The sequence below is a fragment of the Montipora foliosa genome, chromosome 14 (assembly GCF_036669935.1).
Source record: "Montipora foliosa isolate CH-2021 chromosome 14, ASM3666993v2, whole genome shotgun sequence".
NCBI lineage: Eukaryota > Metazoa > Cnidaria > Anthozoa > Scleractinia > Acroporidae > Montipora > Montipora foliosa.
In genome coordinates this window covers 22368401-22383400 of record NC_090882.1, presented here as the reverse complement: position 1 = coordinate 22383400, position 15000 = coordinate 22368401, and the positions used below count along the sequence as shown (strand labels likewise).

The window sequence follows — 15000 nt, the reverse complement described above, 5'->3', positions numbered from 1 at the left end:
TGATTTGCATAATTTTTAAAATTCAAAATCTACAGAACAGACACAAGTCAAACGTTCGATACCTGAAACCCCCCAAGACATATTGGGCTTTGTTTCCCCTCTCTTGCTTTAAATCTTCCGAGTGTTTGCGAAGTTGCATATCATTTACAAACGTTTCAAGAAAATGATCCACAGTTTGCGCCCGTTTACAAACGGCGAAAAGTAAAGTCGGGAAATAATGTTTAGAGCTCAAGTTGCGCAAGTGGCTGACTGAATGATGTCATTTGAATGTCTCGTGACATAGCGGTAACATACATTTTCATCTCCCCACCCCTAAAGGTGAGGAGATGAAATACCCTGGGAAAGAGGTAAAACATTAAACGAGACATGTTTGATCAAACTGCACTGGGAATCATATGAGATAGCTAAGCGCATGCGCACTTTAAAATTCGGGAAGAAAAAATATTTTTTCAATTTTCGCTTATTTCCCTAGTTTCTCAGAAAATTTTGTTGTTTAGTCGTTTTGTACATCTGTAATTGTGCAAGGAACGACGGAAGATCCATCAACAAGACCCTCGTGCACAAAATTTAGAGAATCTGTTAGAGAAGACAATAACAGCCTTGCGATCGTCTTACAGAATCTTACCGGGCTGTTACATTTAACCAAGGCTTCCCAAGCAAAAACAGCAGCATTGGCGGACATAAAGACTGGGCTTACGCATAATCTTCCACCACAGGATAACTCTACGGACTGGTTCCACAATCACAGATGCAAAGTGTGGGACATAAAATGTGACTAAAAAGATCAAGTTACCTTTCTTGAAGCGCAAGCAATGAACGTACCAACACAGATGGGCTCTTTGGAGGTCAAGGGACTAAATGTGACGAAAACAATCCGTATCATTGTAATAAATCGTTCCCTGATCAGATGTCACGAGCAACTCGTGATAAGTCATATTAATACTGTTCCAACTAAGCTATGTAGAGAGAAATAACTTTTCCATTCGCTCGCGACAAAGATTATTTTATTTTTGAAGATTTTGTACATGTTTAAGTTGCCGCATTCTTACACAAGCAAAGTACTGTTCATCCGCACATTACAACACACCTTATTTTCTTGCACCATTGGTTTTCCGAAAGATATCCTTTTTGTCACGCCATAAGAGCAGGGCAAAATAGTGAGAAGGCTTTCGCCTTTCATCAATATCTCTGACACATTTGTGGAAGATGGGCACGTTCAAGTTGGAGTCCAAAGCTCTACGTTATATGATGGTTCTCTACAATGCTCGGATGTTCTCTCGATGTTCTAGTTTTCACCTCTCATCAAAAACTAGCATTTCATTTCACTTTATAGTCACTAATTTGAATCCTTTGATAGTTGAGGAAACCGGGATAAGCTCCAGCCTGATGGGCCACTTGGCTCGTATGCACACTTCACCTACCTAGATAGAAGAACGTGTGCTTGATATACAGCTGCTTGAGACTTGAGGAAAGGGATTGTCATTCATTACATCACTTTACTTTTAATCGAACATATTAACATTGTATAAGGCAAAGGGCCTCTTTTTTTTTTTAGTTTCATCGCTGCTTCGTCATAATATTGATGACAAAGTCCAGGAGAGCTGACGTTTCTTGTAAATTTTGTGCAGCGAAATATTTAAAATTCCGAAAATGTCACTTCCGGTGATTGGGGTCCCTAATAAATCCACGCGCATTGTATGCCTGAGTGCCAATGAAATAGGATAAAAAGAATTATTACCCCTTTGGTTTATCGTTACTTAAAATTATCACAACTCGTGATAAATACATTACTTTTTTTAATGTGTACATATATATCTTACAACTTGTAATATTTATATGGAGTATCACTTTTTTGCCCGTGACAAAGATTAAAGAATTAACTGAACGGGTGCGAAATTGATTCGAAGACCCCAATCTTGACGCCTCGCGAGTCACCATCGAAAAATAAAGCTAGTACCTAGCAAAACACCTCTGAAGATCGGGACTTTTCTCTGTTTTTTTAGGCAAACATTGGGGAATTTCAATGATGTAAGTATTCATTTGATTCCAAAGTTTATATAGGATGAGGGTTTGCATATAACGTCACTTCGTCCACGTTGGTGTACAGCAATAGACCTTTTTGCAGATACGGCGGCCATTTTGATTTCTGTTGTTTCAAATACTTATTATGGGATGCCCAGGGGGCAAATGCATATTAATTTGCCCCCTGAGAATCTCATAATGTCTTTCGAATGGCCACCGTATATGCAAAAAGGTCTGTGCAGTAGATTTGACTCAACTTGTGGGACCATTTTCTATTGGTTTCCCCTATTTCCTGCATACAAATAACCCAACGACTCAGACAACTATATTCTGGTTAAATAGGAAGCTGACTGCTGGCATGTGATTAGAAGCGGTACAACCTGAGGTGCCCTCGCTGCTAAGGCCGTGTCGCCAGTTTCGTTTATTGAAATACTGCCACAAAGGAAAACGCTAATGATCTCATATCATACATTCTTTGTAAAATTTCGAATTTTCAAAGCATCATTGCTCAGAGATTATCGCGTTCAACTTCTGAGAGATGGCTCATTATGCAATATTTAATAATTTACTCTAGGCTGACTGATTAGAAAAGGATAGACATGCCCTAATGAGGTAAAAAGTGTAAACAAAGATTCCCCTATTGAACATCTAATATTTACATGTCACGCACTATCCATTATGAGAATGAGATTTTTCATTTTATTTGTATTTCAGGACGATCGCGTTCTTGGTTATTTTTTCACAATATCTGAGCAAATTTGACGTTCCACTGCCTGCTTATACTAGAGCGAGAGGTTTCTATGTTGTTCGTTATCCATTGTTTAGATCATTCCCAGTGAGTATGGAGTATGGTTTTTCATGTTCTTTTAAATAGAAATTCCCGGCGTGGAAAAGAGAAGAAATGACTATAAACCCGATCTTTTCTTTTTGATTATCTCGTCAAATTGTGTGACCTTATAGGAAACAAACTTATCTTTGAGTCTTGGGTGCGCTCTTTTTAAATTTAAGTGTGTTTTTGGAGCTGTTAGTAAGGAGTTAATTAAAGCAATGGCGAAAAATTTGACACAGGAAAATCATCTTTGTGCACGTGCGGCACGCATATTAGGAAGTTTAAGAAACGACGACGGCTACGACTACGACAATGCCACAAAACAACAATATAATTGGTTAAAAGAGCATAAATAATCGTGCTGCACGTGCAGCACGGATTTTAGCGAGTATGTTTTCGGTCCTCTGCGTGACGACGACGTGAAATCACCAAATTTGAGGTTTTGACGACAACGTAAGCATGCAAAAGAGAATCTTTCATTCTCTGCTTTCATTCTGAAACCGCTCGTACCAATTTATTTTTAGGATACTTCGCCCATATTGTAGGACGTGAACGAGACTGAATAATCGCGAAAGACTTATGATAGAGCCATGTTAGAGCGGTTTTCAATTGAGTGTCGAAAGCAATAGACCAATTCGGCTAATTCGTTGTTGTACCCAATTCAAATCTTTTGGGAATAAAACGTTTTGTTCCAAGTATTACCATATCATTTAAATGTGAATGCTACATTATCATGCAAATGCAATACACAAAGCATCTTAACCCCTAGAGATTTGAATTGGGTACAACAATGAGTTAGCCGAATTGGTCTATTGAATTGCTTTGGTTTTGCATTACTTCACTTAGTCATTGGTTCAAAGTTCTCGCGCCAGTTTTTCAACCAATCAGAAGTGAAACCGAAACCAATCGTTTTGGTTTTACGACACTCAATTGAAACTTGCTCTATATATGTTACGAGGTGACGTTTTCAACCGTCGCCGTCGTAGATCTTAAACTCCCTAATAGTTCATGTCTTCGTTTTCGGGCTCATCCTCGGTGTAAAAAATTGTAACATTCACGGATGACGTAACACAAAGGAAAACAAAAGAGCAAAACAACAATAACCTAACCCTACCACGAGCTAACAAAACAAAGAAAAATTTTCACAGGTTTTTTGCACCGAGGTAAATCCCGTCTTTGCCGTAACAGCGAAAAATGGCCAAATTTCAGGTTTCTATGTGGAGGACTTTGACACGCACTTTTAACGTCGAATAAATAACAATAATCACGAAGTCATTACGGTACCATAGAGCGAGTTTCAAGCGAATGTCGTAAAACCAAAACCAAAATTTACACAAACTTGTAAAAAATTTTCGATTATTAAGCAATCACTAATGAGCTAAGGGCTGAGCGAAATTTTCACGTGTACTTGTAAATTGCTCGCACGAGTTTTAACTTCGCTTCCGATTTGCTTATAAACGGTGACATCATTCTCGTCACCAGAGCCAAGGCTCTGGGAAACTCTATGTAAGAGAACATAAGCCGTAGGGTTCTTATAGCCAAATATTTGCTATTTGAACCTTACGGCCCTTGCTCACTCCTCGTGCTAACACGAATGCACCAATTAGAGACGCTTTTGATTGTTCTTCACGAAACCAATGAGAAGACACTTTGTTTCAGGGCTCCCCAGAGCTCTTCTCTCCCTTAGTCAAAAGAAGAGCTCTGGGTTCGAGATTGATGGTGACATTCGCTATGACTAGAACATACGCAATACCGTGATAGGCTCCCTTTAAACTTCCTGTGATTCATTGACAGTGAAATATAACATGGGTAGATGTGTGTTTTTTTATGGCATTGAGTTAAAATAGAGTTCGAACACATCACAACAGAACTCTTGCCGTAAACTTGGCGGAAGCAAGTTTGAGATCTGCAAACGGTCCCCGATTATGGAACTTAGTTTGTAATCTTTCAAATCTCAGAAACTTAGTTTTTAGCCTTGCATTTGATGAAAAAAATACCCTCTGTGTTTGTTCCACATATTACTATGGCGATAGTATCATCTTGGGTGATTTGTGCCATCATCACTGCTGCCGGAGGTTTTCCTTCAGATCCCGACAACCCGAATTACTTGGCGAGAACTGACTGCGAACTCAGTGTGTTGAAAGAGGCCAAATGGTTTAGATTTCCTTATCCAGGTTAAACAAAACGGCTGACGTCTCCTGCTTTTCACTTTTACCAGCAAATAGGTCTTCGCAAATTTGCTCATTGGGTCTCTAAAATCCTTTGTAGGTCAGTGGGGAACTCCAACCGTCAGTTACGCAGGAGTACTTGGAATGTTGACCGGGTTACTGGCCTCCCTTATTGAGTCAGTAGGAGACTACCACGCCTGCGCGAAATTGTCTGGGACTCGACCACCTCCAAAACATGCGATGAATCAAGGAATTACAGCTGAAGGAATCGGAGTTTTTGTGGCGGGAGCCTTTGGTTGTGGAATTGATACAACCGCCTACGGTCAAAATATTGGAGCCATCGGAATCACCAAGGTGAAAAGGGTGATTTGTTCTGGTCATTTCTAGGTTTTGAGGCTTTTTTGATACAGCTTCACAGAGAGGATCTGTAGGCTTCATTTTGGCTTCATTTCTTTGCTTTGCCTATTTAGCCTGCGTGCAGACGGCGAATTTGAACTTCAGCGCTATAAGTACGTACCTATATAGCGTTGAAGTTCAAATTCGCCGTCTGCACGCAAGCTATGCCTATTTGGAGAGGAGCCAAGACCCTTCCTGCAGAGGACACCCAGAAAATTTTGGTCCGATGCAATGTAACACATCTGTGGGTTATTTTTACGTCATTTGGGTGTGCAAGAAAATAGCGCAATCCGTCTATATCTTCACTCTACTTTGCGCTACATTTTTCCCCTATAAACCAGTCATTTGATAAATATCTAAACTGGTTTCCATTCACATGTCCTTAGGTTGGAAGTCTTCGCGTGATCCAAGTCGGCGGTTTCTTATTTATGATTTTTGGTGTCCTTGGTAAATTTGGCGCGCTGTTTGTGACCATTCCAGACCCTATCATCGGTAGGATGTTTATGGTTATGTTTGGTATGATCACCGCAGTTGGAATCTCTAATCTTCAGTATGCTGACATGAATTCCTCCAGAAACTTGTTCATAGTTGGATTTTCCCTTGTATTTGGATTGGCTGTTCCTCACTACATGGAAGGTCACATGGACGCAATTAAGACAGGTACGAGAACGTGTGTGATTGCAACGGTCGCAGCGAAACTACTCTAGAGACCTAACTCGGCGCAAAACCTTATTATTGATAATGGAAATTACGATCCCTCATACCAAATGAATGTTACTAATTACCAATGCCTTTCCTGTTGGTGGTATTTGGGTATGGGCTTAAAAACAATATTGAATAGCCTGCTTAATCAGTGAGTTATCTAACACCATTTTAAGACCGAAAAAACCTTGACCTCTTTGGATTTCACCATTGAATGTTCGGACATTAAATTTCGGTGTGGCAAAAACCTAATCAAATTCTGAAGACAAATCCAAACCCATTGAACACTGTCAAGGACTCATATCCTGAGAAAAATATGTTTTGCCGCTAGCATTGCTTGTAGCGACAAGTAAACTGAAAGCTGTTTGTGCGTGAATCGAGTTGGTTTAGAACTTAACAGTCCTTCACTTTCGCTAGGTGTCGAGGAGGTTGACCAGATTGTCACCGTCTTGTTGTCAACAAGCATGGCGGTAGGATGTATCGTTCCACCGATTCTAGACAATACCATCCCAGGTACAATTGAGGAATGTGGGCTCGTGGGATGGGGCGAGAATTCTACGGAAGATACAGTGGACGAAAAGTTTGAAGTTGCTCCCATCGCAGTGTATAACCTGCCGTTTGGTCTTCATCGCCTCAGCAAATACAAATTTGCCAAGTACATGCTTTTCCTGCCATATCCATATGACAATGGCCGCGATGCGGGAGCACGACATCAGAGTGACACCCGTCTGTGACGGGCTAATTCAATGTTATGTTCCCCATGAATTCTTTTATAGTGAACTAAGAAATCACATTGATGCACCGGGTTATTTCAGATTTTTCACTCGGGAGGTCGCCGTGATGATTTTTGTGAAAACTCGACGTACGTTTTTACATTTTAAAATAGTTTAAAGGACCTCAAGGAAAGTTATACCCGCAACATGTTGGCTATAAAGCCGTTTTCACAGCAGCGACTTAAACAATGTGGTTTCCGGGGGGTGCTCAGATACGGGAACACTTGACGAGAGGTCGCATCCAAAACGAGGCAAAGATAGACATAGCTTGATCTCTTTATGCACATTTTAAACTATGCTTTGATTAGAGGCAAGAACGAACTGCAGTGATCTTCAAGATGATGAACACGTTATCCTCTGCAGTGATCTTCAAGATGATCAAGACGTTATCCTCAAACGCTGTTTGCATTATTATATTTTTTTAAGCATTTGTTCATCGCGTCTTGAAAACTTATTTAAGTCATACACTCAATGTACTCCATTTGTCATGTATTGTTTGTAAATTTGAATGTATATTTCACAAAGTCTGAATAAATCAAAATACATCGAACTACTATCGGACAACTGTAGCCTTTAGAGGAGAAGTTAACGCTTTGTTACCCAATTTTCATGCTGGAGGTCTCGTGTAATAAGTGTGGTTTGTCAAGTCCTCCCGAATAAGAGGGTAATTTGAAGTGCTAGTTTTCTACTCATATGAACCATCTGAACGTTAGCCTTTCTAATGGAAAACGGGCCCATACAAGGACAGAGAAAAAGTCTGACCAGGGTGGACAGTGAACCCACGACCCTCGGATTAGATCACGACTGTTCTACCGACTAAGGTACAAGGTCACGGCAATGAATATGTACAAATACAAAAATGTAACCCTTCCTCCCGAATAAGGACTATAAACCGTAGGCCTCGTCTGATAACCCCTTAGTAACCCACACACGGAGTACAGAGTTCTTGGTCGTTATACTTAATCGGAGACATTGATTGGCTAAGAAGAGAAGCCGTGAAGGCTTACCGCAAAACGAAATCAACGGCTCCCGATCGAATTAGAACCCATCTTTTACCTTTTCGTGGTAGTGTTCTGTCAGTGTGTAAGTGCACTACACACTGTCACCGGGTTGTAAGAATGTGAGAGTGTAAGTCCGCGGGGCAATAGGCCCGCAACACGTGCATAACTCACGAAAATTAACAGACCTGTTTGAAGCGTGCTTGAGTTTCGACAAATGAGCCCCAAAATCGGCAAGAATTTGTGACGCTGATGAAAAATAAAGCAGCTGCTATTTCCAAAACGATGAAATCACCTAGTGATAAATAGCCTCGTTTAGGAGAGTGAATTTTTGACTTTGTAGAAACAATGGTCAACCTCAAGAGTTGGGCGATTGTGATCTTTGTGTTGAATTTGCACATTTCTTGCCAAACTTTATGACACTTGAAAGAAAAAAAGGCAAACTGACAAACAACAACCCGGTGTATTGCCATCATTTTGACACAGATGTAATCTTTTTTTCGCGAGTTGTTAGTAAACACGCAAGATAACTTGATCATGACAGCCGCTGAAATCGAGGTCACTTTCGATTTTGCGGTTTTCTAGTGCAGTCAAATTACAATAGAAAAATTGAAAGTAGCAAAAATCTCCTAAAATCTTTTTCGCTGATGGTAACTTTTTGTATTCGCAGTTCAAAATTTATGTTGTTTTCATGACGCAAATTTTGTTGCGGCAAAATATTTTATTGTTGATAGAAACTTCCTGAAAAGTTCCTTCTGCTCTACCTAAAAACTGTATTATCAATATTTGTTTTGCATAACACAGGCTGACAAAATCTGCAACTTACTTAGTTCGCATTTTTTGAGCGTTAAAGTAGAATTTTCAGTCCTTCGTTTCTGAATTTTTGTCTTGGAGGTGATACAGAAGTTGCAAGGGAACTTGCAAATAAGCAACATGTTATCCTCGAAGCCAATATTTATCCATTCTCTTTTATTTTCTTCAATCTTTCTCAATCAGTGCTGTACCTAAGACATCTACCATGGGACTACAATGGTATACGGTAGCAAAACAATCTCGTGTACTATTAGAGCTACATATTACGCAAGGACAACTTGAATCTCCTGGAAAACAAAACGCAGCTCAGTTGTTAAGAAAGGGCTGTGTCACTGCACTACTACACGTACGCAATGCGTGCCTATTTTTTAAGATTCTGACAGGTACTACGCAAATGGTTAGACTTTCAAGTCTTCTCGTATAAGGACTATAAACCGTTGGCCCGGTCTCACAAATATCTTCCAAGTTCATTAGTTCCCTGCGGGACGTTAAAGAACCCACACACTATTCGAGAAGAGTAAGGGATGAAGTTCCCGGTGTTGTGGCTGTCCTCTGTGTGTATATGGGTGGGTGGGTATAGCAGGTCCACATCAGCTGAATAGCTGCCAAAACTTCAACCTGCTCAAACAAATAAATAACAAACAAACAAACTACAGCCGAAAGTCTTTCTTTCCTACAACTGAAAGGAGAAAAAACTGGGTTCAAGTTTGACTAGAAATAGGGAGGGGAGGGTAAAGGTATAGTTTGTCTTTTTGGAACGCCTGGTTGAAACGGCTTTCGTCCCCAAGTGTAGCGAAAGAAATGGTGGTGTTCAAGGCTAGTTTGTGGGTCCATTTACTACATAGAGCCGTAAATAGCATCAGAGGTCGTACCCAGATCAATTATGGTCCACCTTGGAATACGTTTTCAATTTTAAGGACGTCGTCTGTGTTTGATTGTCAACAGATACGTTTCAAGGCAAGGAGTAAATTGAAGAACTGTATTAGCATTGCCCACGCAAGTCTCTTTTCTGACGAAAGGGAAAGTCATTTACGAGACGAAAGAACTGTTTTCGTCCGGGATGTTCCAGAGAAAGTTCCTGATATAAAAGAAAAACTTCGGGATCATTTTTCTTCGTTTGGTGATGTAGAACGTGTCAGGCGTGTCAGACAAAATATGCTGTTAGTATCTTTCAGTAGTGTTGAGAGTGCTTCAAAAGTTTTGAAAGAAAAGCACTTCTTCGAAGGCCAGTGGATTACAACCTTGCCAATTGTCAAGAAGGGTTGTTGGAAAGGAAAGTCTTGTAAGGTCAAAGTAGAGAGCGTACCACAGACCATGACGGAAAAAGAATTAGTAAACTATTTTTGTAAATTTGGGACTGTCACCAATATCGACTTCATCATATTAGATCCCGATACTTTGGAAAGGAAGAACTTTTGCTTTGTAGAATTTTCTAAAATGTCTGAAGCTAAGAGGGCTGCATCGGTTGAGCTACACAAAGTTGGTCAGAGTTTCTTGAGAGTACACGTATCATCATCTAAATTAAGTGCAGTAAAAAACACAAAAGAGATCATTGTTCGCTCACTACCTCATAATGTAACAGTTGATGAGCTGAGGGAGTACTTTGAACAATTTGGTGCCTTAGAACAAGTAAACTTGATTTGTCAAGTAATTGCTCGACCCCACACAACATATGCCTTTGTGAAATTCCAATCCCCATGTGCTGTGGAGAAAGCAACAGATACATTAATCCATAAAATCTGTGGAAAGAAGACAGTAGTCCAAAAGTCTGCATTGTCACATCCCATTCAAAATGGCGACCGCAAGATTTTTGTTGAAGGCTTCCAACCACACACAGATCCTAAAAGAGTGAGAGCATATTTTGAAGTATTTGGGAAGCTTGAACACATAACAGATACAGGCATCCGCCCAACCGGAAAAACACATGTAATTTTTAAATCAAAAGCAAGCTTGCAACATGTTTTTAGACAAAAAGAACACGTCTTGGATGGCTGCATTTTAAGGATTAGGCCAGTTTCATGGAGAAGGCTTGATCCCCTGACTTCATTGATCAACATGAATGACGAAAGCAAATGACAAGGTAGTGAGGTTGATAGCATTAAACTGACTATTGATTGTTTCACTAAGTTGATAGTGACTTTTTTGTCCAAGGGGGGCCCCATTGACGGGTAAAATCGTCTGGTGTTAGACAGAGTAAAATCTACAAGTGTTAGTTTTGGGCAGAAAAGGGTTAACTCACGAGGGACTGAAAGCAAGGACGATGAAAAAGGCTACGAGAATCTTGTCTAAAAATACTATTTCCCATTAGTAGAATTCTACTAGTATACTAATGCAAATGCTGTAATCTGATTGGCTGAGCCATTGAACACTATTAGCCATTAGTGTGCAGTGGCTGGAGGTCGTCTTGGAAATAACGACATTTTTTTCGTTTTTCCAAAGTTTTGGAGAAAAATCTGGATGCAAATGGGTAATTAAATTTGAGAAGTCTAAACAAAGGACATTTACGGTTTCTTGACTTTCAAAAAAGTTGAAATTATTGAAAAAGCTGATGCGCTCGCGTGCACAACTTAGATTTTAAATGGCAATTCAATCTGAGCGATCTTTTTCAGGCGCAAAGATTAATAATACGTCAAGAAATAATTGGAAACGGTTATTTGAAGTAAATTTTAGTAAGAATTTCACCAAAACAATTAGATTATTCCCTCTTGATTTCTATTTAAACAATAGAGTGTTTCTGTCGAGGAACTATCGGCTGATAGTTGCCCCGCAGAAATTTGATGTTCTTAAAACAAATATTTGCCCGAGAAGCGAAGCTTTGAGGGCTAATATGCTAGTTTTAAGAACATCACATTTCCAAGGGGCAACTATCAGACCGATATTTCCAAGACATAAACACTCTATTGTCTTTATTGTTCACCACTAAATTTTCTTCCCCACGCCAGTTAAAAAACAGTCAAAACCCACTTAATGCAGATCAATCAAATATTTATTCATGCATACAGGCTGTCACAAATGTCAATAATTCGCAGCGTACATTGGCTAAAGAATAGCGTACAACTGTCAACTGTTTTTTCAGCGGACGACTACTATCCATCCAGGTATTTTCCTCGGACGGGCACTATGGGCTGATAGTGTCTCTCCGCGGACGAACACTATCGCGTCACATGATCAATTTAAACCAATAAGAATCAGAGAAAATTTAGTGGTGAACTATAAGAGGTGATAGTTGATTCGGCCTTCTGCCTCATCAACTATCACCTCATAGAAATCTCGAACTCATAATCTAATTGATAATTATTGTAATAATTTTGCAATTATTACTCCAAGTTGCTCGGCATTGAAAGTGTCTCAACATTCCATGAATAAATTTAGGGAGAATGGTGTTGATATTTAGAGAGAAACTTGAAAATTTACCATGAGTTACTCACATCATCCACAAAACCTCAAATTTGATCAATTCATGTCATCGTTAGGCAAGCACGGCACAGAAATGTACACAAATGTGAAATGCACATGCAGGGCACGCAGAGATTTTGTTTTTGCTCATTAGACTTAATGTTTTGTGGCGTTCTCGCAGCTGTCGTCATCGTCCTTGTTTAAGCTCCCTATTCATCCCTGAAGTGGCACACCCATTGACAAGTAAATTAAAATTGTTTGGCATTAGAGTAAAATCCTTAATTCTCTCTCAGGACTTAAAGTGTCAAAATATATTCAAGAGCTACCTCTTATTGTTTTAGTCCCTTACAGAAAATGCGAAATGTTCCAATAACAATTAGTTTAATTACATAGGTGACTATTGAAAATTCTCCGTGCTGACTGGTTTCACTTTGAGGTGATTATTAAGCGATAACCACCTGAGTGGTTTTTTTTCAAAATGGCCGCAAGCCATTTTGTCAAGATGACAGACAAAGAAATCATTGTTTTAAAGAAAATGCATATTTTTCAAAATAACTTACGTAATAAAAATAATATTTATGGCCAGAGCGGTTTTCAATTGAGTGTCGAAAGTAATTTAGTGAATTGCTTTGGTTTTGCATTACTTCACGCAGTGATTGGTTCAAAGTTCTTACGCCACTTTTCAACCAATCAGAAGTGAAAACAAAACCAATCGTGGCTCGCGTGTGCACATTTTCCCATGCTTTATGAGGGGTGGCAAATGGTACCTCAAAAAACTTGGGTCTCGGAAAATTTTAGCCGGATCTCAAAATCTCAAAAGGGTTTTTGATAAGTGTTGAAGTCTCGTTTTTGCACGGTTTGTTTTTACCCTTTTTGAATCTCGAAACTTTTTACCAAGGAGTCTCTGGCTGGGATTTTTAACTAGGATCTCGGCATCTTGGTGAGCCTCAGATTTTACCATTCGCCACCCCTTTTATGACGGCTAAGTGTAATTTCTTTGAGTTTTGATTTGTTTACCGGATTGTCTCCGTCCTTTTTCATTGGCCAAAGTAATTACTTTGATTTTCGTTTTACGAAACTCAATTGAAACTTGCTCTATACTTAAACAACCAGATCTGACTGGACTGGACCAGACTGAATCAGACCGGACCGGACCAGACCGGATTGGACCAGACCTGATTGGACCGGACGGGATCGGAATGATGAAACTTGGATTGAATCAATAACAAAATTCCCACCTTCGTGGGTTGATCCAGTCCGATCCGATCCGATCGGATCTGATCTGATCCGATCCGATCCGGTCCGATCTGGGTTTTGCCAACGGCCAGAGATCAGGTAGCCTTCTGGCACAGAGTCTTTTTTAGGGACAGTCATTCTTCTCTCCCTCAAGAAACTCTGGTTGGAAGAAGGAAGGACTGGCTATGCAAGAAGCCAAGCTATCCCTTGGCTTACATGGCAGGCAATGATGAAGAGAAGAGGGAATATGGCATGGAATGAATGTTATGTGTTGGAATCAAGGCCTTGGTGACTACAGGACTCTGCTGGAAAAAAAAACTAACGTACTAAGCCCAGGGTTCGTACAGAGTCTTGAATTCTTGAAAAAGTCTGGAAATTTGCAAACCAGTTTTCCAGACCTGGAAAAAGTCTGGAAAATAAAGATGACGTCTGGAAAAATGGTAAAAAGTCTGGAGAATTTTTTGTTTTGAAAACTGAAACAAGTGCTTTATTGCTAAGTGAATATATTTTTAGGTAGTCACATCTTATTTAAAATTTTGTCTTTGGCGAAAACATTCAATCGCAGACCAAGAAGTCTCAGATCTTTCTTACGCCAGCACTGCATCGTAGTTACTGCATGTTCACAGTGCAAGCTATATACACTAAACTTAGGTCTGGGAAAAGAAATTAGCATTTCGGAAAACGTCTGGAAAAGGGGGCAACCCCAAAACCCGGAATCCGGAATCCGGAATCACTGGTCATTGTTTTACCAATACAGAGAGTAGAAACTATCCTAAACATTCATAAAAGCTAACCTTAGGCCTAAAAACGTTTGTTTAGGCCTAATTAGGCCCAAGGTTAGCTTTTATGAATGTTTAGGATAGTTTTTACTCTCTGTATTGGTAAAACAATGACCTGTGATTCCGGGTTCCGGGTTTTAGGGTTGCCCTGGAAAAAGTCTTTAAATCTGTGTGAAGCCCGTAAGCAGGTAGTTCACTTGGGGTACACTGTAGTCAACTTTTCACTTGATTAATTAATGACCCTGCAAGATACTTGATTAATTAATAACCCTGCAAGACTGTCTGTACAGAAGCAAGAACAACTTTATCAGTTTCCTCTCTTTAGGAGGTACCGTTTTCTCAGACCTATAATAGGCTGATTTAGCAACAGAACGGGAACGTCGGTGGCGACGGCGCGCGCAGAAAAAACACCAATGAGAATTCAGAATAGAATAGACTCCACTCTTTTCTTCTCTATTCTAAATTCACATTGGTAGTTTTGCTGCGCGCGACGTCGCCACTGACGTTCCCGTTCTGTTGCTAAATATTTTTATATTTATATTCAATCATCCCGCTAACTCCGAAAGAAGACTGGAACGGAGTTTTCTATTCTCGCCCCAAGCGTCCTCGTTCAAACGGGCGGCCTTGCATTTTGTTTATTGCACAAGTGTCGCTGTTCGTGGCGATAAAAGGATATGATTGCACGTGGTTCTTTCTTGGTGAATCAGTCAGTTTATAGGCTGTTCTCTAGACTTATCGGGGTTCCAGCTCAACCACTCATTTCGTCAAGCCCACGTCTTAAACTTTGTCAACATGGCCGCACCCCACTCTCGTGTATAAGAAACCTCTCCCTTTATCCCTGTTTGCTGTTCTCGGCGGACCTGTCCGAAAAATCTCAGCAAGAGGACG

General features: G+C 40.0%; 5 protein-coding genes across 5 annotated transcripts in view; 4 read left to right on the top strand and 1 right to left on the bottom strand.

Annotated features, from left to right (window-relative positions):
- Positions 1–852, bottom strand: part of LOC137985303 (sodium/potassium/calcium exchanger 4-like) — a 21910-nt gene extending 21058 nt beyond the window's left edge. The window contains exon 1 of the mRNA XM_068832887.1: positions 794–852. The gene's annotated coding sequence lies outside the window, so the exon portion shown is untranslated. The remainder of the gene's footprint in view (positions 1–793) is intronic.
- Positions 853–4874: 4022 nt separating this feature from the next.
- LOC137984513 (solute carrier family 23 member 2-like) lies at positions 4875–5406 on the top strand. The gene is made up of 2 exons (XM_068831679.1): positions 4875–5025; positions 5120–5406. The coding sequence occupies exons 1-2, from the start codon at positions 4875–4877 to the stop codon at positions 5404–5406; spliced, it is 438 nt and encodes a 145-aa protein (XP_068687780.1).
- Positions 5407–5809: 403 nt separating this feature from the next.
- LOC137984512 (solute carrier family 23 member 1-like) lies at positions 5810–6851 on the top strand. Its single transcript, XM_068831678.1, has 2 exons — positions 5810–6075; positions 6535–6851. Exons 1-2 carry the CDS (start codon positions 5844–5846, stop codon positions 6849–6851), a joined length of 549 nt encoding a protein of 182 aa, XP_068687779.1. The 5' UTR covers positions 5810–5843.
- Positions 6852–9478: 2627 nt separating this feature from the next.
- LOC137985333 (uncharacterized) lies at positions 9479–14056 on the top strand. Its single transcript, XM_068832919.1, has one exon. The coding sequence runs from the start codon at positions 9503–9505 to the stop codon at positions 10775–10777; it is 1275 nt and encodes a 424-aa protein (XP_068689020.1). The 5' UTR covers positions 9479–9502; the 3' UTR covers positions 10778–14056.
- Positions 14057–14705: 649 nt separating this feature from the next.
- LOC137985629 (RNA-binding protein Musashi homolog 1-like) overlaps positions 14706–15000 on the top strand; it is a 1496-nt gene continuing 1201 nt past the window's right edge. The window contains exon 1 of the mRNA XM_068833264.1: positions 14706–15000. This exon is cut by the window's right edge and continues 1201 nt beyond it. Coding sequence (XP_068689365.1) covers positions 14787–15000 — 214 coding nt within the window. The 5' untranslated portion in view covers positions 14706–14786.